Source organism: Mytilus californianus, unplaced genomic scaffold, assembly GCF_021869535.1.
Source record: "Mytilus californianus isolate M0D057914Y unplaced genomic scaffold, xbMytCali1.0.p SCAF_4, whole genome shotgun sequence".
NCBI classification, from domain to species: domain Eukaryota; kingdom Metazoa; phylum Mollusca; class Bivalvia; order Mytilida; family Mytilidae; genus Mytilus; species Mytilus californianus.
The window spans coordinates 74098043-74124954 of NW_026262690.1; the positions used below are offsets into that span (position 1 = coordinate 74098043).

At 32.2% G+C, this 26912-nt stretch overlaps 2 protein-coding genes across 5 annotated transcripts in view; one reads left to right on the forward strand and one right to left on the reverse strand.

Annotated features, from left to right (window-relative positions):
* The window catches only part of LOC127738483 (uncharacterized), a 32914-nt gene extending 26812 nt beyond the window's left edge, over positions 1-6102 (reverse strand). The window contains exons 1-4 of the mRNA XM_052249759.1: positions 5538-6102; positions 4648-4846; positions 3245-3265; positions 681-784 (exon numbers count right to left, since the gene is read on the reverse strand). Of these exons, the coding sequence (XP_052105719.1) occupies positions 681-784; positions 3245-3265; positions 4648-4846; positions 5538-5987 (774 nt within the window). The 5' untranslated portion in view covers positions 5988-6102. The remainder of the gene's footprint in view (positions 1-680; positions 785-3244; positions 3266-4647; positions 4847-5537) is intronic.
* A 14146-nt stretch (positions 6103-20248) lies between these two features.
* LOC127738482 (mucin-22-like) overlaps positions 20249-26912 on the forward strand; it is a 54926-nt gene continuing 48262 nt past the window's right edge. For 3 of the 4 annotated variants that reach the window (XM_052249755.1, XM_052249757.1, XM_052249756.1), the window contains exons 1-2: positions 20254-21270; positions 26597-26804. In XM_052249755.1, the coding sequence (XP_052105715.1) occupies positions 21217-21270; positions 26597-26804 (262 nt within the window). In that variant the 5' untranslated portion in view covers positions 20254-21216. Of the gene's footprint in view, positions 21271-26596; positions 26805-26912 lie in introns of all 4 variants that reach the window. The other variant, XM_052249758.1, reaches the window with a different exon arrangement.

Genomic DNA, 26912 nt, shown 5'->3' on the forward strand with positions numbered 1-26912 from the left:
ACTCTTCTGATGCACTGAATTTATTTAGGAAATCTGTATTTTCTGTTTTGAGCTTTATACAATAATAAATAAATTTGGTATATTTACTGTCTTCTGATTGGTTAAAAGTATTACCTTTATTTTCAATGTTGTCAATTTTTATGGCGACACGCCCACTCTGACGTTGTGTATTCATACGCCAACATGTGTGTACGTTGTTATTGTTAATATAAATAATATAAAAAGCTCTTTGAGCCTTATTTTTGATAGAAATTTATTTGTAATGAATGACAATAATTTATTTTGAATTTATTGAACCATAAAATTAATTGTTGACTCTTCACATTTTACATAATCCGCTTTGCGGATTATTCAATGTGAAGAGTCAAAAATTAATTTTATGGTTCAATAAATTCAAATTAAATAATAGTCATTCATTAATTGCAAAATGATGAAATGACGTTCGATCGGGATCAAAATGGTTATCTGGTTTGGGACGGGACAGAGGTGACGAAGCAGGAAAATGCTGCCAAATCTTGAGAACTGCTTTGTGAAAAGGGATAAAGATAAGTTCCACTTTAAAAATAAGGAGATGTGGTATGATTGCTAATGATACAACTATCCACCACAGTTCAAATGAAGTGGATGGTTGGTTTTCATAGACATTGTAAAATGTGTGTTTGAACTGGCTTATCTCATACCTCATAGCAGAACTCGTCTGTGAATGATTTGTAATCTTGAGATCGAGAATTCGTCAATGTCTGAGTAAACGTCCTGTCGACTTCAACTGTCATATTAACTCTGACTGAAAATAAAATTTAAAAAATGGTGAACTTATCATCATATATTATTAAAAACTGTGAAAACCGATTTTACATATATAGGTTATAATATTAGTATTTAATTCATTAAAGCAGGAAATTAGGTATTTACTTCAATATATTCTTAATATTAATTTCTAATGGACTAAGTGTACTGTTTTACGTAGACAAATAGACCATTATTTTACACGTCTTATTTATGCGAGCTTTTGTCAAGCTTTACAAACAAATACTCTTTATACTACATGTATCTGTAATGTGCAATACTCTAAAGTGCTACCATCGCACATCCAACCTTAAAGAATAACTGGTGGTTGAATATAAAGCCAAAATATCTACTATAAATGTGTTGTTTTTTTTTAGTTGTCAGGAACACTACTACTAATATTGTTAGCTAAAAAATTATAAAAAAAGCTTCAGATTTGATTAGCTTACTTTTTTTTATTGTACCAAAACACGAACTTCAAGTTTCTTTTACGTTTTGTTAAATTAAAAAAAAATGCTTAATAATAAAACGAAATATAAATTAGAATTTAAGTCGTTAAAACAGAAGTCAAACACAATAAGCAAACAAAACGGAAAGACAAGATAATTCCGGCTTTACTTACTTTACTTAAAAGACATTGTAATATAAAGAAGAACTTATCCCAAATTTCAATTATGGAAGAAAAAACCATTAAACTAGTGACCAAAAAGCTCTACCCGCATTTAGGAATTAAAAATGTGTTGTTCACTTAGGCAATGATTTTGTTCGTTTCGTTATTCGAATTAAGCCTGTGATTAGTTTTTCAAAAATGAAGCCTATCACAATCGGTGAAACAACAAAGAGTAAATAGAAATATCTGATCATAAATGTCATTCTAGAAAAGACTTAGTACTTTAAAACAAAAATCCACAGTAATACCAACATGCACGATTTACAAAGAATTGTTAGCATTGTCATCAAACGTTACATAATACAACTAACTATGGAACGCCACAGCTGTCTTATGTGGAACTCTGATATAACGTTATGTTGTTTTATTATTACTTGAGGATATTTTGTCTTTATATAATATGGTTTTGACATTACGTAATGATGTTTTGATATCACTCAATATGGATTAGTCATTACTTAATGATATTTCGATATTACACGATATGGTTTCGTATTGACTTGGGGCCCTTTATAGCTTGCTGTTCGGTGTGAGCCAATGCTCCGTGTTGAAGGCCGTACCTTGACCTATAATGGTTTACTTTTATAAATTGTAACTTGGATGGAGAGTTGTCTCATTGGCACTCATACCACATCTTCCTATATCTATTGATATAGTTTAGTCATTACTTAATATGGTTTTGTCATTATTCGATGTGGTTTCACCATTATTTAATGTGGTTGACAAAAATAAGAAAAAAGTACTAAAAAATTAACAGTATTTCGGACATAAGAGGGATATCCCCAAACCACTTGGTCCTGCCGTTTTTTCCTTAGTTCTCAAATGGAAGCAGTATTATAATAAATTCGTAAAAGACTCCACGGAACCCTGTGTCTCAACTGATATTGCTGCTGTCAGTGTAAAAGCGTAATGTTGACTGTACATTTATTGGTACATTTATTGGTAAAAAAAAATTTTTTAAAAAATGTTTTTTTCTGTAGATGCTTTATCTTGATCTTGAAGAATAACTCCTATACAAGTTTTATAACAATTCATGTCAAAACAGTTTAATTCGGTAATATTTAATGCAAAAAAACCTTATATAAAAATAAGAAAATGTGGAATGATTGCCAATGAGACAACTCTGAACCACATACCAAATGACGTAGAAGTTAACAACTACATGTATATGTGACTGTATGGTCTTCAACAATGAGCAAAACCCATACCACATAGTAAGGATCTTTATTCTTTCATAGAATTCAAATTAAAAGTGACAACATGTTTACGAAATCTGCTAAGAGTTCAAATCATACATGAATTATCATCACTGGAGACAAGTTAAAACGTAGCCTGGGATCCTTGCTCATTGCTCGACAGTACTCGAAAAGGAGCTAAGGCTAGAATAAACGCTACTGCATAAAAATTATATATATTCTTTAAAAGTCCTAAGTTAAGACAAGTCATGTTTGTCTTTAATAAGGAAGTTACCTCATTAGGTAAGGGATCGGATTTATTCATTCTATCAAATGGCAATATGTTTTTTTAGGAATCGATATTAAAAAAGACTTTCATTGAAAGGAGGTGGATAAAATATCATATCGTTCTATTTTCTGAATAACACAGATTCAGTTTGGTCGGAATGAGGAATGTAAGTGATAAGATTAATCGTTAATAAAAGTATAACATAGATATTCTTAGAGACAGCAAAATTATAAGTTCTGGGCTTTGTCGTTGGGTTGATGTATTATTCCTTTAATTCGAACGCACTTTTAAATTCATATTGTATTGTTCGTTTAATTTACTCACCATAAAGTTTTGAAGAATCCTCTAAAATATAAATACAACAAATTTAATGCAATCGTTAACTTTAAAAATCATGAATATTCTTAATGGTGGAGTGAATATGAATAAAACATGTTTAAACGAAATATTTTCCTTAATATGATAAATATTATATATATATATATATTTATGTATATATTTTACTGGAAAATTCTCTGTGCCATTTCGAAAGGTACACCTTTTAAAATTCTCCGTTATAAAGTCTTCTAAATCATGAAGATTGATTGATCGGTTGATGTTTGTTTGACGCCACTTAGCACAAAAGGTCAGGAAATTTGGCCCGAGGTGAATTTGTCTCTTCTTTTTATGTTTTTTTTGGTCATATAGCTCATAAAATATTCAAGTACTGGTGTATATTTATACTCCTTGGCTCTAAATAGTTTGGGTTTTAGTGTGCCTGGTGAAGGTTAATCCAGAAAAAGTGCTTCGGATATAGCAATTTGTAAACTTATATTTTCATTTTAATCATTTCAAACAAATAGAAAACTGTTGGAAGTAATAAAATGGAAGATAAGGTAAATTTTTCCTTGGTAAATGGTGATCTATTTTACGCTTTAACAATTTTCTAAAAGTCCTTCAATTTTGACTAAATTCGCACAATGATACATTAAGATTGTCGTGAAATTTTGGTTTTAACAACATGTTATATTATTGTTATTTATATATACAAGTAACATATGACTAGTTTTCTAATCTGCTCTTATGATAGATTTATTATCCAAGTGGTAAAGTTGAAAACATTCCCTCAGATATTTTACGGACGCCATAAGGGATTGCTGACCGCGTGTCCCGGTTGACAACGAATATGTTGCAATTGTCTTACCAACAATGCTGTCCTTTTTTCCTCATTTGAGACACCATTGAAAGAAACTTATCATCGCATTTGTACTGACTATAACAACTCGACGGTGTCGGGTAGGGAGCAAGACCTACTTACCCTTCCGGAACATTATAACGTTATAGATATATGTAGATGTAGATGAATGAAATATCCTTCAAGTATATCATTTTCAAGAAAATTGGTGTTTATATTTTGACTTGTGTAACATTTCGATGTTCGGTGCATTTTATAGCTTATTATACAATATATGACTGTTCATGGTTGAAGGCCATATCGTTACCCGTATATATCTACATGTTTCACTATATTGTCTTGTGGTGGATATTTGTCTCTCTGGTAAATATACTACAGATATTCATTTTCATATCATAAAATCTCTTTGATATTGAGATTCCCTAATGTTTCAACAACTTCCAGACCTAGTGAAATGCTTCCTATCTCCGTCATTACCAAGCAAAAATCTATTGATTACGATTTAATGCACGTACATCAACGGAAACGAACATACAAATATGATTCGACTTACGTTCTTTCTGCAAATTTGTAATCACAATGACTGGTATTATAGCAATTACTATTAGCAAGATTCCAGATATAATCGCATATATTGTACACTTTCTCCGTCTTTTGGTATCGTTCTCCTCCTTTTCAAGATCCAAATCTGCATCTTCTTCATCCGGAGCAACGTATGGTTCCTTTCGTGTATATGAAGCGCGTAGAGATATCTAAAACGGATTACGAATTTTTTTTTCAACATCAAATTTAGTTAACATTTGTATCTATATATATTCTAAGAAAAAAAAATTGTATATAAAATATCAAATAGTATATTTGAAATGCAATTAACGCAACCATTACATGCCCATTTATTGAGTGATTGATTGATTGTAATTTGCCTAACGTCAAGTGACACATATTTCATGAATGTTCAGAACAAACAAAAAATCAACAATTAATACAAAAAGTAGGTTCTATTACTAGGGGGTCGACCGGAATGAGAGGGGGGATTTTTAAATGCCATTGAAAATGAGGGTTTATAGGATATGGACATCAATTTAGTATTGAAACACGCCATCTACGGATCCCTCAAATAGTTGTTGCAACGGTTCTACACGGGCAGAGAGCGTGGGACTCTCTTTACACGACGCTACGAAGTTAAAGTCTCCATTCAGGTCAGACGTGGCTACGAATTTATACCTCCCGCACAACCAACGGACGACTCAATTTGGAAAGCGTTTAACTGCTGACCTGCGTATAAGACCAAGGCAAAATGGCCATAATATTTCTATACCTCAGTCCATTCTTGGGGTTTTCAATTAATTGAATGAAAAATAACATTAATATTATAAATTCTATAAATGCTGTTGTTTTCAAGATTTCAAATGAATAAATGCAAACAGAAAAATACTTTCTCACCCTTGGCCATTGTCTTGAAAGAAACTGACCAGCCGTTAAAGGGTCTAGTAACATTTTCCTCCATGTTAGCATCTGTTCATCCTGACGATTACCATTATTACTTGAACTTGACGATTCATCGTCTGTGTAGTCGGCAGACTGATCAAGCCTGGTTGAACTTGATACTGCAGTTTTAGTATCACGAGTTGCTGAAAGTGACTTCGTTGATTTTACAAATCCTCTATTGTCATAACTTTCTGTTGGTTTTCTGGATTCACCTATTCCATGCTTACTGTCTGCTATGTTTTCTCCAGCACTTGAAATGTAATCAAATCCTGCACTGTAACTATTTCCAAGCCTCCACTTTGGAATTTCGTTCAAATGAAATGTTTTCCCGTCACCAGCACTGTCGTAGACATTAGACCAACCCAGATCTGGGGCTGTTTTACCAAGATATTTGTTATCAGCCATAGTATTCTAATACGATTTTCGAAAATATTCCATTTGATGCAATAGTTTATCCAATAAGAGACCGGAACATTTTGTGTGATATAATCTGTGGAAATTGTAGAGAATACAAACACTGAATCGGATATTAAATATTTCGCTAAAACAAAAATAACTAATAAACTGAAATAACAACTTGCTAAATACAACCGGGAAAATATATAATCCTGACCACACTTGAAATAAAAGAAAAAAATATTACTTTCAAAATTGTTGCAATTCAATTTTCTTTTCTATTCAGTGATTATTATTTCATACATAGATATTCAACAGTATTATACTAATTACTTAACAGAATAATTATGTAGCATTGATTTAAACCTGATACCATGTACTTCCTTGTTCTTTATTTATTTAGGTGCAGGAATTGTATTGAATACACTATTCAATCGTAACAAATGATCAATTGTTCGTCCAATGTATTTGTTAATTGTGCGTAAGCAAGAAAATTTAATGTTTAAATACTGTACTGACGACAAGTTATTCTTCCATTGAATGGTATTGGGTGTTCGTTGTTAAAACATATAATGTGATTCTCATTTTATTTCTATACGTGCATTTAAAAGGATCGATGTTTTAAATTTCATAAATCGATAGAAAATCAATAATTATATAAGTATGCATATTGTTTATAACATCACGGTAAAGATTATTGATAGCTTTACCCAACAGAGGAGACCTTTAACCTTTCAATGTTTCGGAAGTTAAATGAACTAGGATTCGGGTTATGTTCTTCTTGTATAATTCATGATGACACGATACTAAACCCCTCACGGGAGGGATTTTTCTTGATTTTCATATGACATTAAATCTTTCAGATCAGTTTAATTGAGGTCTGGAGCTGGCATGTCAGTAACTGCTAGTAGTGTTTGTTAATTTGTGTTGATTATTGTCATTTCGCTTAGTTTCTTCTGTTACCTAGACCAGAACTTCTTTTAAACTGAGTTTTACTGTGCGTATTGCTGTGTGTTTGTATATTCTACATCAGTTAGAGATACAGGGGGGTGTTGCGATCTCCAAAAAAAGTGTTTAGCCCCGCCGCAGTTATGCACCTGTCCCAAGTCAGGAACCTCTAGCCTTTTTTAGTCTTGTGTGTTTTTTAAAAATTGGTTCATTTAAATGTTTCGGAGTTTAGTGTGGAGTCCATTCCGCTGAACTAGTATACATTATTGTACTCCGGGTGCAGGATTTTCTAGCTGCATTGAAAACCCATTGGTGGTCTTGGGCTGTTTTTTGCTCTTTGGTCAGGTTGTTGTCTCTTTGACACATTCTCCGTTTCCCTGCTCAATTCTAAGATATGGTTTTAAGTTGGCTAGCTATATAGGTTACTGTATTATGTACATATTCATTGTTTATATCCACCACATCTTTGAAAATGACATTCTGTTCTCTTTCCTTTAAATGATTTATTAGCATGCTAGATATCTCAAACAATCTTTCCTCTAGCCCAACAATCAACGATTCCAATGCACCTGTACTACATGTTATGATCCTGACCGACATACATGTACATACACTTTCCCGTTATCAAAGTGTAATGCACAAACAGTTGTGTGTGTTTTTTTAATATTCACTGTAAATACGAAATAATCGAAATTTCACTATTTCACTGTAAAACTTCTGGTATGCGCCATGTATTCAAAGAATTTACATTTAATTCACGAGTTATGTTTCTTTAGAGGTTCTTAATTTTTAAATTTTCAAAAAGAATGTTCGAGAAGATCAAATTGTAAACTCTCTTTTTTTTTTAAACGAAGCATTGTTTTTTATTTTCATCTTTTTAATGTAAAATCGGATTATTTTGTAAGGATAAGTGAAAGAATTTTTGCCGTTGTTAATTTGAAAGATTTTTTTCAGTACATTGTACTGTATCACTACAGCAGATTTGTCAAGCGAAGCAAGGTAACACATACCTATTTAAAAGAAATCAAATAAAGACAAATTTTGTTTGAGTTAATATGTTTAGACGAAATTGATGCTACAGGCTACACGCATATGCACATGCCTCATATGGAGCAGGAACTGCTTACTCTTCCGGAACATCTGATTTCACCTTCGAATTTTTGGTTGGAATCGTGTTGCACAGTCTTTAGTTTTCTGAACAACAGTAATCCAAATGTGGAATAATATAAGCATTGTAAAATAGAATTCGTGCATTTTGATTCAATTATTTCTTGATTCTTTTAAGTAATGCTAATGAAGAATAAACTTTTTTGATACTATGATTAATATGATCATACCAAGACAGAGTTGCGTCAACAAAAATACCATTAATATGTTGGCCATTAATTGATATATTTAATTGGTAAAGTATTTGTTTGATTTATAAAGTCTATCTTACCTAACAATACTGGAGCCAGTTTCACAAAGCAGTCTTAGGACTAAGACATGTTTTAGGATGGTCTTACGACACATCTTAGTCCTAATTGGGTTTCACAAAGTGGTCATAACTTAAGACATCTCTTAAAGTTGGTCATAAAGTTAGGACTACACGAGAGGTGTCTTGTGATAGGCATAGGATAGTCATAAGTTTCCACGGCATCCATAAGAGTTTGAAGCTCTGATTCTGTGAAATTAGGGCTCCTTTTCCTGTTCATAACTAAATTTTTAAAGGTTGACGGACTATCAAAATGATTTATCAACAATGAACACTCGATGTATTTATAGCAAGAATGCAAGATTTTATCTCTTAATCTTATAACCGACAAAGTTATAAATTGAATTCAACTCACTTGAACAAAAAAAAAATGCTTATGATCCTTTACGGTTTCACGAAGCAGTCATAAGAGGATCATAAGACATGTCCTAAGATATCTTAGGACATGTTTTATGATCCTTTACGGTTTCACGAAGCAGTCATATAAGAGGATCATAAGACATGTCCTAAGATATATCTTATGACAGGTCTTAGGATAACTTCGTGAAACCGTCCCCTGATTGTTAACATTTATATCAGTACAACAGAGCAGGTAAGGAACATCCATCAATTCAATATAAATAATCAATTACAAAATGTATAATTAAAAAAAAAGTTTGAGATCGGATAAAGTTAAACAAAACAATAAGCACCACGAATTCCTTTATCGCCTAATTAATGCTCCTTGTTGAATTCCTACATGGTGAGTTTTGTCAAAATGCACCACCTTCGAACCATGCATTGACTATACTTAAAGCTGAAATAAGACCAACTGTGACCGTTAGAACACACACAGATTTTCGCACACCATACACCTTATCGCTATTTAGTCCAATATGAAGAAAACCGTCACTTAGACAACTTCCTGTTTGGGTCCAGTGTTGCAACATCAAACGTCATCAGTAACGAGTTGAGGGAGGAAAAAGTTTAGAATGCGAACATTTTGAAACTTTGATAGATTATGATGAACTTTTTTAAAACACTAATTAAAATCATAACAATGCTTTGTTTGAAGTGTTTACGATGGTTAAAAAATATCTCTTTGAAAAGTTTTATGCAAAATACATTGTTTAAACAGGGCCCCAGATAGGTTCAACTGGATGAAAAGGTTGTGTAATTTCAGAACTTTTCCGGATTGGAATAAATAGCGATAAGGTGTATTAGATTACACACATTATGTCAATAATGCCATTTTATCACAGATAGTATATTTCGTTTTGGAATAAGAAAACAGCTCTGTGATATCAGCTAAGTCAGTGTTATCATTTTCTAACAACCATTCTTCATTGTGATATTTGACTGCATTTATAAAATATGACCACGCCTTTTATGGTAAAAATAGTCAAATAATTGATCATAGGATTGTGAAAATAAATATATGAAATATGTGTCTATAAATTTCCAGGTAGATTGACATAAAAGTGGCAAACTTGTTGACCTTTAGAGTGTTTTTGGTTGGCTTTTCCAGTAACATGTAGTTCATTTCAGTTTTCATGCGGTAAAACCCTTGGTTCATTCCAAAATGTTATGCTCGAGTATACCTTGAGAATGCTATATCAGAAAAGCTATTCTGATTTATTACATGTACCGTTTGACCGATCTTTCTGCTGCGGATAGACGATCATTTCCGGAATGTTCCACCAAGTAGTCAATACTTTGGTTTTGACATTATTTAAATGATAAACTTTATACTTAAATTTCCACTTGAGAAATTATCTATTGTCCATTTTAGAATCATAAGGACTATTTGTACGTTTTGTACTTTCATTGTTCATACCCCAAACAAAGTCACGAAATAATTTTTTGTTTCATTGTTTAGGACATGGTTTTCGCTTTTGAAAACTATACCCAGAATGCATTAGATTCTGAAACGCGAATTGTAATTGTCACCAGGCATAATAGGCCGTAATCCGATTTCACTGTATTGATGAATTTCTTCTGATAGGATGATCCAAAACATTGCAAATAATCGGGTTTACAAAATTTAAAACCCGGATGTTTGGTGAAAGCAATACCAGAAACACGCCCATGTTGTGGTTTATTCATTGAATCGTTCTTATAATAAGATCAATTATTGATAACTTATCAAAAATAAAAGACTTAGATTTTAGAACTAGTTCGTAGAATGGAAAATAAATTACTAGAATTTTTTCGAGTGACAATTAAATAACCCTTTAGTATTGTTGCATTTACAAAGAACTGGGACTTTTCAATGCTCAGTCATGAAAGATTAAACATTTAATTTATGTAAATACGTCCTAGGTTTGATCAAGAGAATTCAGAGTAAGTTATTAATCACTCACTTATACTTTAAAGTTAATATATGATGAACACTTTAACGTCATGCCTTTAATCGTAAAATAAATAGCCTTTAACTTAAGTAGACATGTTTGAATTATTTACAATCTTTTCTGATGATTTTTTAAAGTAATTATTCACCCATGTTTGGCCTTTCTTGTCACGCGAAGAAATGATATTGCAAACAAAATTATGACGGACTTAAAACTATATCATTAAAAATCTCAATTAAGACTTAATATGTACAAAAACACGTGCAAAATGTCAAACAGGAAAATTATTTCGACAATATATACTAAAAAAATGTAACACAATAACAGCAAGTATATAATCATGTGATATCTGGAGCTTCAATTTATTTACATTTGAAATATAAAGATTTTCACCTTCTAGTTTAAATTACAGGCGATTATCTAATTAAAATTAGATAATATAAATTAAACTCTGTAGAATTAAAGGTAAAACGACCAAAAATGATATACTTAGGGTGATTACGATGTCTTCCTAGAATGCCTACACTTTATAAGATATCTATCCCTCGAATGACAATAAAATAGATTGAATATAATGTTGTTTTACTGATAATCTATATGGTTAATGATTGATTGTTGGTTGATTAACATCCAGTGGCAAATATTGCATGTATGTTCAGCACGAGAACAAATTAACAATTATAGATACAATAGGTAGGTCCTGTAATTATGGTCGACCGGATTGAATGGCAGGAAGTTTGGTATAAATAGAGGCAACAGTAGTATACCGCTGTTCAAAACTCATAAATCGATTGAGAGAAAACAAATCCGGGTTACAAACTAAAACCGTTGCCACTAGAAAATAAGGTAAATTGGATAGGGACCTAAATTTCGCCTTACAAAAGGCCACCAACTAACCACTCAAAGAATTTGGGAAACCTTTTTAACGTGCAGGAAGCGTGGCACTCTCTGTGTCTCTCTACATGAGGCATCGGATTTAATGTCTGCATTCTGAACGAACGGCGTGGCTGTGAATTTATACTTTCCACAAAACTAAACGGACGCCCCAATTTGGCAAGGGTTTTACTGACGGTCGGAAGAAGATTAAGAGAGACCATATTACTATTTCCCAGTCACCCTTGAGTCTCCTTATTCTAGTTATATTTAATATGCTTTCACTAAGCTGTCATCGAGAGCTGATTGTTTTTTTTATCAATCTTTCCCCAAAAAAGATTTCCACATTTCAAACAAACAGGTAAAAATATAAGATATTTATTCATTGCAAAAGAATGGTAACATTACCGTGATTTATAATTGGAAAACTAGTAAGCTCACCAGCACAAATTATATTTACTGTTTATTTTGACTGCCCTTAATTTTTGTCGGACACTATTCCTTGAACGCCAACATATTTTTAACTGTATTTAGTCGGCAGATCAAAGGATGTAGGCATTCAAGGAATAAACTATACTTAGGTAGAAAACATATGTTACTATGGTCATTTATTGCGAACCTACAAGATGCATATTTATCAATTTCGCTGGAAAAAAAATCCCCGGAAACATGAACAGTTTGGTCTTATAAAACATTGCTATCCATTTCTGCCCCCCAGCTTCACTATTAAGAGTAAAAGAAGAATGTGTCTGAGGACATGAATGCCCCGCTCAAGTTTTGCATCTTTTCAAGTTAAAAAGGGGCATAACTCTACAACGATGAGTGACTCACTGCCCTAATTCGAACTCTGTCTGCGTGTTGTGGTTTTAAACATTGTATACGAGCTTCATAAAATTTGGATGAGACAAACTTAAGATAGTGTGCGGAAACTGAAACATTTGCAATTTTCAAGGTTAAAAAGGGGCATAACTCTAGAACGATGAGTGACTCACTGCTCTAATTCGAACTCTGTCTGTGTGTTGTAGTTTTAAACATTGTGCTTGAGTTTCATAAAATTTGGATGAGAAACATTTTGGTTAGAGTGCGGAAACGAAAATGGGACGGACGGACGAAAAGACGGACGAATGCCCCGTTGCCTACGGCGGGGGCATAAAAAACAATCTAGATCTGGTAATGAGTATTACACCATTTTACAGCGGAATACTTAGGCTGCCCTTGTGTTTATGTTCCTAGGGAAACCGTTAAACTACGTTAAAACTTTGAAATATAAAATTTCTCGTATGAATATAAAATGTAACGGTTTACTGTAAATGTGGAAAATTTGGCGTCAGGAATTTGCAAATGATATCGTCATTAGTTAATGTTCACCCGACAGTCGCCTTCAGTTGATGAATGATATCACTAGGACTGAATATCTACGATGTTCGCTCGCATTGGCAACAGGGCCTGCTTGAAATTAAATTGACCGGTAATGGATATACATAAACGTTCATACCAACTTCAGTGCATTCAACACGTGATGAAGAGGCGAAAGATACCAAAGAAAAAATCATTAGTAAAAAATGACCAACCGGTGGTGATTTCAGGTGCATCGGAATGGTAAGCAGACCCTGCTCCACAAGGTTGCTCACGTAAGTACAAACCTGGTGATAAGATGAATTCGATAGGTTACATTCTAGAAAAAGAGAACGAGATTGTTTTTACGACAATTGGAATATATCCGTCGTCATCTGTGAAACAGATTTTCCATAACGGTCAACCCGTGATAGCGTCCGTAAAATGTTTGAAGGGTTGATTTTACCTTCTTAACTTGGAACTCTTGGTTTAATAGCTTCCTTGTAAGCAGCAACCCTCGATTAAAGAAACCATGATAAGAAATGCTAGCTCTGGAATGTCGTATCAACTGGAAGATATATACTCTATATATGATCTTATGAAACGAAAAGAAAATAAAACCCACCAAGTAGATAATAGCCCATCAAAACTATGGATGCTAGTGTGTCTGCAGAGTCTGAATTTTACAAATAGTTTTTCTTTTTTCTTAACGTAATAACATAAGTAGATAGCACTGAGTTAAATGGGTTGAAAAAATATCAATATAACGGGTAATAAGAATGCTTTTGAACATTGCTTACATCCACTTTATTTGAACTTCGGTGGATAGTTGTCTCATTGCCACATCTCCTTATTTTTATACCAATAAATAGTCAAAGAAATTGTGATTTATGATAATTTAAATTTCATGTTTATGTTTCCATACAATTTAGGGTAAACATAAAACTATTATTTTGGACATTCAAATCGATGTTTATACATGTATCTTACATGTATTATTTACTTTAATTTACTGACGTACTTGGGACCTTGCCAACTGAATCTCTCCTGCTGATATAGATATATATTTACAATGCTATGTTTCAATCTAAAGTAACATTATATATCTTTAAACATGAACAAAAAGACAAACCTAATATGGATATTTGTTAACAGTTATTTTTGAAGTACTCAAATTATTCAGTTTTGATATAATCATTTCCTGGTAGAAAACAATGTTAAAGTTGATTCAAGGGGAACCAAGTTTATGAGAACTTTATTTTAACTGCGTATGAAATAAATATATTATATATTTTACACTTCAATGTCCCTATACAAAATCTGAAAAAAAGGCATATTAATCAATAATCCATACAAACAGATTTTTTTAAGAAAAGAACAAGTGTGGACACACTTCAGTGTGGATATTATGTTTGAATGTATAACAATGTTTTCTGACAAAAATGTTGTCTATGTTTTCTTTCCATAGTCACATGATATGACAACCTGCTGTATAACAGCCATCCTGAATATCAGATCAGTACCAATCATTAATAAACTGTTGACACTTAGATATTTCTCTCGATTTGTACTTTTGATAGTATAATGCCAATGTTGAAATTAAAATAGCAAGTTTTAAACATGCAAATTATGCAATTCATTCAGAATCAATGAACCATGACTGGAAGTACAGAGCCAAATATGTGAGAAATGTCAATACTTATAAAACTGCATACCAAATATCATTACTCTTAACACACAATTTAACTTGTAAACTATGTAAATGTGACAGTCAATCAACCATGGGGTGGGGCCATATAATCTGCACGCAAATGAGACTTGCAAATGCCAATAGAATTGCATACCAAATATCATTGACTTAACATTAGTGGTTCATCTTAAACTAATCTTATCACAAACGTTAACATTTAAACTATGTAAAACATGCAAACTTTTTAAAGTAGCTGTCTGCCTAAGAATTATCCACATCAAATTCAAAATATTGGTTTTTACCCAAAATATTTCATTTGTAAGAAATTTTAGAGTTGCAGTATAAAGAGAATAACAACATTGTCTCACGATATAAATTATATTTGTACTCGGCTCGAAACAGGATAGAAATGCTCAGCAAAGCCTCGATTTATTTCTGTTTCTAAGCCTTGTACAAATAAATTTTATATTTTGAGACAATGTATGGTTATTCTATATATATAGGGTTAGTAATCATTATTCTCATTTACAATCCTTTATTGTCCACATGCAGAAAAACAGGAAAACTAATTTTATATTAATTTAGACATGTAAGGATAAAATGTGCAAAATTACAGTAAAGATAGTGGCAACAAGTGTGGTCAGAGCTAGCGATGACTTTTTACAGTCTATACAATGTCCTTGTAAATTCAGTTCTTGTTTATAGAGAATTAATTATTATGACTGCATGTATAAGTAAATAAAGTACAGAAAATATTTTTGTTATTGATATTTTAATGTGCAGATCCCAAAATTTGCAAAGTTAAAACTGAAATTTGTTTTGGTTTCAAGTAAATAAAAAAAAAATAGATTTAATTATACATATAAATAGTATGCATTTTTCTAGGCTTTGTAGAAATTTACTTCTGCCCATGATTTGATTCTTATTTTAAGAGACTTCAAGTATATTATGAAAAAATATCAAAATCAAAAACAAATCAAAATTATTGGCAAAATAACCCCCTTTTTTTAAAGAAAATTCTTGGTAATATTGCCTTTTAAATGAAAGGTCAATGCCCTTTTCAGTGTGGACACTTTTTATATTCCATTAAAAAAAATGTGAACGGAAGAATAGGGGTTTTAGAAAGGAAAAATTAAATACAAAAAATTTAAATGTTGATAAATTATGGCAATTGTTCCAAATAAAGAGGGGTCATCTGATATTGCAAACAATAAGTTAATACAATGCACATGAAAAACAGATTGTCAATAGGCTTAATAAGTAAAATCATGTGCCAAAAATTATTTAAACGGTTGTTTTTTTGGTCGGAAAAATGTCTAAAAGAAAACCATTTTTTTTGTTATGTTGCTATGGAAAACTTTGTTACCATGGTGACTTTATGGAAATTTTAAATAATTTATTTACTCATTAAAATTACATAGTGAATATGAAAAGGTGAATTGATAAGATATTAAGACATATTTTCCATTTGAGTATGTAATAAATGTATGTTTTGAATGGTTCTGTTTCCACCAACCTGAAAAATGGATCATCTTATGGTTGCCTAGCAACGGAAACGCTGTATGTTTCCGACTCATTTGAATTACTTTTATGAAGTCAAAGTACCAATAGTTGTTGACATATGCATGATATTAAATGATCTTTCAGATAACTTGAGAAAAGGACCAATGAATATGTTGTAAAATTTCGAAATTGTCAATAAATTCTTAGAATCAAAACTATGTAATGCTTGGCTAGCAGTCAAATTATTGTTTGAGAATATCTGTCTATGATATATGCCTAATGTAGTATGCTTATATGTATCTTTCATGTAATAAATTACATTTTTACTTAAAGCATGAATTTTTTTTTCTAATCTCACTTAAAAATTGGTGATTTTTCTGATTTTGCCCAAAAAATCAAACCAAGTTGCTATGAAAACTAAATAGCTTCATTTTGCCTAGCAACCAAAGACTGATGAAAGTTTCATTTTGAATGCTAATTTAGACCATCAATATGAAGTGTTATGCAAATTTTTATCAAAATCTGAGATCATCAGTATGCCACTGTTTGCATGATTCTTAGGCAGACAGCTACTTAACATGTAAACTATGCAAAACATTCAAATTCAATTGACCATAATTGGAGAGGCGGGGCCAAATAATCTCCATGGAAATGAGACGTGCTAATGCTAATACATCTGCATACAAAATACCATTCCCCTTAAAGTGACCTAATCACAGACTAATACCGTGCTGATGCAGCCGTCGCCAGAAACAGCACGCCTTCGTCTCGCTTTTCAACTTCGTCGACGCAACACAAATATTAGCCGTTTCATATATTCAATATTTGTTTTTTTATGTTCAATACTGTCATGGAGGAGACTCTATTTGTACATGTTGTATGGATTACCAAATGATTCTGTTAAGATATGTTCCACATCTTTGCTTCTGGATAAAAACAAAAATTCCAAATTAGTAGATGCATTTCTGCATGATGTGATTTTAATAATTTTATGCAAGATGGTTTATAGAACCTGTATTCATGTTCTTCTCGTATAGTTCTATTTATGTCCCTTGTGGTGGTCATTTCTTACTTGGGATTGTAAATTAGGTAAGGATCATGCCAGTATCATTAATAGATTTCATTAAATGTAAGATATAGTTTTTTAGAAGATGTCTAATAGTTGAAAGTGATAATAAGACCTGGCATGTACATAAGGCTAGGTAAGCTAGAAAGTACACTTCTGTTGTATTACAAATGCATTTTAATTCTATTCTTTCTTTGGTATGTCCAGTTTATTTGTTTATGATTCTTAATTTCTAAAAATAAATTATGACAAATAGTGTAGACTAAAAGAAAAAATTGAAACGACAATCAGCTGTTATATTTGTGACTACATACATTGCACGTGTATGTTCAAACTAAATGCATTGGAATTTTACAAGTTTGTTCCTCTAAATAAAAGATTCCTTTTTTTTTCTCATGAAACTTTATGTAGAACAAATTATAGAACAATTCCCTCAGGCAAAATTGATCTTAGATAAGTTCGGACAATCATTTTATGTCCATGTTGGTTATTGGCTCCTCACATTTTCATTATTTTTAAAAATCCTTGGCTTTCCAATGTTTGGACTTTAACTTTCCTGGTAAGGGAAATCCAGTAAAACGTTTCGGACGGTGAAATTTATAAAGTGTTAGTTTCATTATGTAAAATGACAACGAAAATCACAAAACTACTGTTGGTATTTGTGTTTTTTGTGTAGTGTATTTTAGACTTGAGATGAGATATGAATGCCAATGAGACAACTATCCACCAAAGTTCAAATAAAGTTGATGTAAGAAATTATAGGCAACCGTACGGCCTTCAACAATGAGAAAACTCATACCGTATAGTAGGCTATAGAAGGCCCCGACATGAAAAATATGAAACAATTCAATTGAGAAAACTAACGGCCTAATTTATAACAAAACAATTTACGACAAACATATCGTTTCTCGTTTTTATTATAGATTAGACCGTTGGTTTTCCCGTTTGAATGGTTTTACACAAGTAATTTTTGGGGCCCTTTATAGCTTACTGTTCGGTGTGAGCCAAGGCTCCGTGTTGAAGACCGTACTTTGACCTATAATGGTTTACTTTTATAAATTTTGACTTGGATGGAGAGTTGTCTCATTGGCACTCATACCACATCTTCTTATATCTATATATGACAGACATGAACCAACGACAATCACTGAACTACAGGCTCCTGGCTTGGGACACGCACATAAAGAATGTGGCGGGGTTAAACATGTTTGTGAGCGCTCAACCCTTCCCCTAACATGGGACAGTGTTTGTCTTTTCATCATTTTGTTAACTCATTGTGTTTTGTGTTTTTATTCGACTTTTGGTTTTTCATTGTCCCCTTGTTATTAACTTTCTCTTTTAAAGATAGGTTTTTCAGAAAATTCAAAACTTAAGATCCAGGATACTTCTTTGTGCATATTTTTCTATAATTAGGAAAATGCTACCAGTATTCCTTTCAAAGTAATATTGACTTGCCCATGACACAAGGATGGAGCAATATATCGTGTTTCCGTACATTTTCAATTGAAATGAAATATTAGTAAAAAACATATATTGAATGCTTTGTTACCAACTTTTTAAAAATAGTATAAAATGTATCAGGACAATGAAAGAAAGTGCATATCCTGTTTTACTACACTTGAATTTCTAAACGAAATAGCAGAAAAAAAATATCTTATTTGATTTTGAAATAAAATTGAGAATAGAAACGGGGAATGCGTCAGAGAGACAACAACCCGACCAAAGAGCAGAAAACAACCCCAAGGCCACCAATGGGTCTTCAACACAGCGAGAAAATCCCGTTTTTTAGTTCTAAAAGATGCATGGTCAACTAGTAATGTTCATTATTAAATTCCAGCAATAGTTTCATGATTTTAATATGGTCACAAGATTAAATTCGTGTTGTTATTAGCATTATGAAAAGGATACTTCCCCCCTTCCCCCCACCCCCACCCTCACCCCAAACAAAAAAAAAAGAGAGCGAAATAAACAAAAACACCAACAAAAAGCAAAACAAAAAACAAAAAACGAAACCAACTAACAACAAAAAAACTTGATAAAATAAAAAGCGGTTTGCTAATTTAATTGCTTCTGGCGTTACTAGATGTAGTTTCCTAAACTTTGTGAGTTTTGATGCCCGGTAAACTTTGCCTTTAGATGATATCAGAAAGATGTAAATTGCTTCTTTCTAATTTTCCATGTTTTTTATTCTTAAGTAACCTTATCTCAGTTGTCTATTTGTAAACATATATTTTGTTCCGCCTAACGGAAATTCCACTGGAAACTTTGTTATAAACAATCATATGCCGTAATATCTGTAACACATATTCTATAATCTTTATTCCGAATTAGGAACAAATACTGTAATTATATTTGTTCCAGAGGAAATAGTATTACAGAATATTTGTTCCATTTGAAACTTATATTATCAAGAAACTTCTATTTCATGACATATTCAGTGAACAACTTGTTAATCATAAAGTATTATAAATACTAAGTTAACAATTTTTAGCAAAAATAAGATTTTTTTTTTATACGGAAAGTCGGGCCTAACGTTTACCTTCAATATTTGGCCCATCGAATCTCAATAAGAAAATACCTGGAAAGAAATAAACTGACCACAGAAAAGATTGATTGATTGATTGTTGTTTGCTTAACGATAGTGCTAATAAACTTATTAATTTTAAAGACTTAACTAAATTTGTTGTTCAAATTAAAAAACTGAGTATAACAGCACATTACAGTTGATTAACCAATAACTATAGCGAGTCTTTATAAACATATAGACTAGGAAGTGGAAAATCCTAAATTAGATCACTGCAAAATTATTAGGGAATTAAGTACACGAGCAAAATGAATTATAATCCAGATTTGTAAAAAAAAAAAGTGCAGAATATATTTTAAAATTAAGTAGTTAGTTTCAAATATTGCGTTGGCAAAAGACAGTCGTTTTTTTTTTAAATTACATATTCTGTACCTTTAAACTATTTAAAACAATCTATGAGGCCTAAATTTCTATTGACGTTCGGTTGAACATAATTATAAGTTGCATTTAAATTTATTGTAGTTTCAGATTATTCTCTTGGCTTCAATTGTTGTTTGTGTTTGTGTTTGAATAGATGAATGATTTATCACAAAATTAAACCCGGTAGTAATCTTCAGTTATTTTAATATATATAAAAAAAATCCAATTACATAATTCAATGCCTCAACGTCACTGCTAGAAGCAGGTACATTATACTATGTATTGAGCTGGAACATATATTTAACGAAATTTTGATTTTAGTTTGTGACAAGTGTAAATTTGTTTGAATATGGCAGGACGATCACAGCACGGAGACAATCCTTCTTCGTACTTTTCTGCAGACTTAGGTCGTTCCGGAGTTTATGACAGTGTTAATGGAACACCTTTCAATTTTTCACAGAGAGGGGATAACCCAAATGATTTGAGGAACACTGAAGGCATTTCGGAAACCGCACGTGAGAGTGGACTTTATGCCAGTCGAATTGGATCAATTAAACAACCAATAGAAGATTATTCAAAAGAAACGTTAGGTTCTACTGACAATTTTCACAGGCAAAATTGGGACCAATCATTTGAAGAAGGAAATAGAACGCCAGAGAGTGGAACATATTCTAGGAATATTGAATCCCAACAGCATGGTATGGATTATAAAGAAAATGACGATATAACAAGAAGTTCGACGTTTGACAATACTAGAGATAGTGGCCTATATAGTCGGAACATTGGATCTTTTAGAGAAACAACACCCGACAAAGATGTGGCGACTCCTTTTCCAGAAAATTCCGGCCTAGACAACCAACGTCAATCTAGTAAAAAAATTAAACCAAATAAATATACAGGAAATACTTTAGAGACAATGTTAGAAGGAGAGGATGAATCCAAACAGCCAGATCATTATCATTCAACATTTTTTTCTTAGTCTCGGAAAGTATCAGATACGAGAAGAAATACTGATTATGATGGACATTCAAACGCTAGTTTTCAAGATGATAAAGAGATTCCTACGTGGACGGACATGATGTTCGACCGACAATTTACAGACGAATATATAAAGAAAAAGTGGCCAAAGGTAAGAAATACTTATCATTATAATAAAGGTGATACTATGTGTATTTTTCCTCCTTGTTATAGTGTAAACCGTTTTTATATGGTCGAGTTTTGTGCAAATGGGTTAACATGTATTTCTTTGTAAAAAGTTATATTAGTTAAAAAACCAACATTAAATTTCTTTCCATTACATAATATGATTATTTGTCATGCTTTATTTATAGATTTAGTTCAGTAGTTTCCAATATTATCCTTTTCTCAGAATGGTGACAAAAGATTTTGGTCATTATATACCACGAATTGTTTAAAAAAAAACTTTAAATCAAGATATAAATGGTGTTATAGTCAATAGATTTGTTTAACTCTAAAGAAACAAAAATAGAAATACAAGTTCGATTAATTATGAATTATGCACGATGTAAATATTATACATCGTATTTTTCAATGATTCAAATAGAACTGTAAATATAACAAAGAGAGTCAACTAACACAAAAAACATTCTTGACAACATTTTTCAATTTTCTATTGTGTTTAAAATACACATGAGTGCATAAATTTCTTCTCTATCTCAGACAGATCTAGATCTTTGTTGCGACATACCAGTAAACCGTATCAAATTAGGATCTGTTTTAAGTTAATTTCTGTTATTTAGCTATTTTCTTTTCGATTACGAAACCAAACAGTACAATAGTGCGGGCCAACGTCAATACATCAAATAAGTTTAAAAAACAATTAAACAAATTTGATCCCATTCTTTTGCTCTTCAGAAGTCATTAATAGAATAAAACATCAACGGGCTGAACAAGTATACGATTTCCGTGCGCTCAGAAATGTTTTTTTTATACTGAATTAACTTTCATAAGGTACTCTCTTTACACTTGAAACCGAAATTTTGCACAGGAAAACGTATTAAAAAAAAAGGATTGAGAGCATAAAAACAAAACTTGCCCAAAACTCGTTTGCCGAAGATTTTTATGCATAGCTCTTACTGGCTTTACATTTAGTTCATTCACATAGAAAGAACACATCATTTTGAAAATCAATGGCAAAGGATGATTAAGTGTGTCTGCAAATCGTAAAAAAATCACTAGAAAACCAGATTCCATCACCAAATCTCGTGCAATACGATATTTCTCCACTCTCGACAGTTGAACTTTAAATATTTAAAACGTTCGGCAAGCCTCGCGTATTAAATTTGAAAATTTAACCGTCTCGAGGGGAGATATATCGTTTCACACTCGATCGATGCAGTGGTAGAATCAATCAATATATATATATTGTTTTCTGTTTGGTATTAAATTAATAACTATGATCCATTTTGTTACATCTGGTGATCCGTTTATTTGGCAATCGCCATGGCAGTCAGCAGGGTTTAAGAACATCCGTAACGGTTGTTCGACCTGCTAGTCAAATGCGTTTTGTTAAAATATACTTTTTCACTTTTCTTGTCTTTTGGAAAATGTTGTTTGTACTGTATTAAGACCCCTCTACCAAGAAATTTGTTTTGCATGCACACGTATAAAAATTGCGGTTTTTATCCAACGCAATCATAGGTTTGAACGTTGTTTTCAATTTAGACTTATTTATATTTTTTCGTTTGGGCTTGTATTATATTTGCTTCAGGTTTATATGATCCGTTCATCCTATTTCGACTCTTCAAAATTCAAGAGTCTATCCTAAATTGAGGTAAATTATATGGCCTTCCAAATACCGTTTCGATTCCTAAAATCACTGAAGAGACATTAATTGTCGAAATCCGGATATGGTGTACAAAAAACCTTTGCACCTTTTGTTTGCGGTATATCATCTTTTCCGCAAATTTATTGTTTTCTGTTTAGTATTAAATTTAAAATTAAGATCCATTTATTACATCGGTGATCCGTTTATTTGGCAATCGCCAATGGCAGTCAGCAGGGTTTAAGAACATTTGTTGTTCGACCTGTTAGTCAAATGCGTTTTGTTAAAATATACTTTTTCACTTTTTTGGTCTTTTTGAAAATGTTGTTTGTGCTGTATTTAGACCCCTCTAACGAGAAATTTGTTTTGCATGCACACGTATAAAAATTGCGGTTTTTATCCAACGCAATCATAGGTTTGAACGTTGTTTTCAATTTAGACTTATATATATATATATGAAGGCTGGTAGTATATCAACAACAGCACCGAGCAATTTCCAGTGGTAGTACAAACACTATTTTTTTACCATTAACGTTTTCAAAATACTTTTCTCGGTATGTTTTTTTATGCCCCCCCGCAACTGAAAGTTGGGGGGCATATTGTTTTACCCCTGTCCGTCCTCCGTCCTTCCGTCCGTCCGTCCCATTATGGATATATAGTTATTCCAGATAACTCCTCCAACAGTTTGAATGCAAGGAAGTTTTCACTTTGCTGGCTGTGTGCACATATATTCAAGGTGCGCATATGGTCAGGGTTTTGATTTTTATTAATATTTGCTCTTTTGGGAGATAGTTAAACTTTGTCATTTTTGGAGTAAATACTTGCGTAAGAGGTGCATAGCGTTTCCGGATAACTCCCCCTTCAGTGAACCATAGACCTATTATGCTCCCATGCTCAACTTTGTGTATTTTAAAACAACACTTTGCATCTGCGGGGGCATCATTTGTGTCTCCCAGACACAATCATATCTCAAAGAAATTTCTTCATCGACTTTGTTATAATACAGTTACTTCAGAGTGGAGTGCGGTGGCATCACTTTGTCTAGTTTTATATGTATTTTAAATTAAGTTTTTATCAAAAGATGCATGTGCATATATAACACAATTTTAAGTCTAAGTAAGTAGAAGTGCGATAAAAAAAATACTGTTATGTTCGTTATTTTCTTTAATGTAACATGAAAACTGTGATGTATATATATATGAAAAGAGTTTAACGTTGTATATGATTAGATAAAGTATTAAATTTAATATTTAACAATTTTGCGACATTGCAATAATATTCATTAAGTGCATTCATACATAAAGATGAAAGCAAATTACACCTGTCAGCTATGCTAGTATTTAAGTGTCAGGGGTTGATATATATATGTATCTATCCTTAGATAGCTATAAAATATGAAATTACATACCAAAATTAAGATAAACGTTTTATTATCATTGTGTAACGTTGCCATTATGTCCTAACATTCAGAATGCATTAAATTGCATACAATATTTACAATTATAGAATTTATATAGAATTTAAAATTGAGAATGGAAATGGGGAATGTGTCAAAGAGACAACAACCCGACCACAGAACAGACAACAGCAGAAGGCCACCAACAGGTCTTCAATGCAGCGAGAAATCCCGCACCCGGAGGCGTCCTTCAGCTGGCCCCTAAACAAATATATATACTAGTTCAGTGATAATGAACGCCATACTAAACTCCAAATTGTACACAAGAAACTAAAATTAAAAATAATACAAGACTAACAAAGGCTAGAGGCTCCTGACTTGGGACAGGCGCAAAAATACGGCGGGGTTAAACATGTTTATGAGATCTCAACCCTCCCCCTATACCTCTAGCCAATGTAGAAAAGTAAACGCATAACAATACGCACATTAAAATTCAGTTCAAGAGAAGTCCGAGTCTGATGTCAGAAGATGTAACCAAAGAAAATAAACAAAATGACAATAATACATAAATAACAACAGACTACTAGCAGTTAACTGACATGCCAGCTCCAGACTTCAATTAAACTGATTGAAAGATTATGTCTTCATCATATGAATATCAGGCACAATCCTTCCCGTTAGGGGTTTAGTATCATACCATCATAACATATATGAGAAGAACATAACCCGTGTCATGCCAACAACTGGTTTGACATGGATGATATCCGATTTTGAAATTTTGATTGAGAGTGTATTTGCATGCACGGTTGGTGATGTATGCATACATTTGTAGCAGGGGAAGCTTACTCTGTCGACGTACCCGGTCTCGCTTCTAGTAAACTCTGTTGGCTTTAATTTATCATCATTTTCTTCGCTTATTTTTTTTTTTAAATTTTACTTTAGCTATTTTGAATATGGCAACTTTCATGTACGAGTTACTTCCTTATAAAACAATATCTGAACACAATGGATCAGAGTACCTGAAGAGAAAAGTTTACTTTACTTCAATAGAAATATAATTATCTTTAAAGTCGGAAATAAATAAGACAATATTTGCTTTTCCAAGCATTCTAGTTTGGCCCAAAGGGTTGAGGGAAGGCATGTCATGCTAATGAAATATAAGTTTGTAAGACCACGTAAATAAATAGTGTAGAATGACCATACGTACATAGGACAGCACGCGTCGCTCGCACCACATTCATGTTCTGTCAACCATGAAATCTGGGTCAAAACTCTAATTTTGCATTTATATATATTACTTCATTATAATCCTTGTATGATTTGCATATGAGGGAATACGTTTATATGATTGGTCGAGAGGGCTTCCGGTAGTGGTTCTTGACGTTATTTATTTTTCGATAGACGACGTTGACAGAACTACTTTTTGTAACCAATTTAAACAAGATGGAGGAGACGTTCAAAATATTTATTTTCACTTCGAGTTCATCGTTAAATCAAGTAATATACACAAAACATTTATTTTAATGATAATAAGATATTTTTTGTAGTTTATTTTTTATCAGATAGCAAATTTCATGGAGTACTTTTTTTTTGCCAATTCAGTGACGCAAATATACAATTTACGTGTGATAGAGATTATGAGTGGTGAACTTAAATTTCTTCTCTCCAATTTTATAGAATTATAAGGATTAAACGCATTTTTAAAGGAATTTATAAGGGTATAAACTGGACCAAGTCACTCACAAACATATCATAAAAGTCACTCACAAACATATCATAAAAGTCCTCTTCGCACTTTTATTTGTTTGTGAGTGAATTGGTCGAATTTATACACCAATCAGTTCCTTTAAAAAGGCGTTTAATCCTATAATAAACGCATACTAAGTTTCATTTTGATTTGACTTTAGAATCATCGTAAACTACTTTAAGTCAAACATTTAACATGTTTACCATGATACAATACAGACGAAAAGAAGCATGTATCATAAAACATAATGCTCCTTATTATCGTAGAGAGGCCATAACAAGTTCAAGCTTAAAACAAAAGTATCCTGGCAACAGTTTGGTTAGTGATTTTCTCTTTTCCCTAAACAGAAAGTTTGATTAAGTGTAATTATTCTTCCGGATTTCAAGGTAACCTTAAAACTAATGAGGGCGCTTTTTTGACAAAATTAATACATATGTCTAGCAAACATTTTTCTCTTCACTACTTTATTAAACTTGCCAATGGACTAGTCAATATCATTTATCTCTTCTTATGACTATTTTTTTTAGATTACATTACCATTGGCCAACACTCGAAAAAATGATCCTTTCGTTCCTGGAATAGTCGACGAAGGTAGTATTACTATCGATGAAAAAAGCGGAACGCATGATCACAAAGTTCGGAACACTTTATGTGTTATTGGACTTGGTACATTGTTATTATGTCTGGTTGGAGCAGCAATCATTACCATAGCATTATTAGCAGATCAGAGAACAGGTATTTTCCATTTAGTTTATTTTAATGTGTGAAATAAATATCTGCAAAAATAACTAGAGTTTGAGTGTGTTTAATACTAGCTAGTATAGTCTGCAAACTAATGTTATC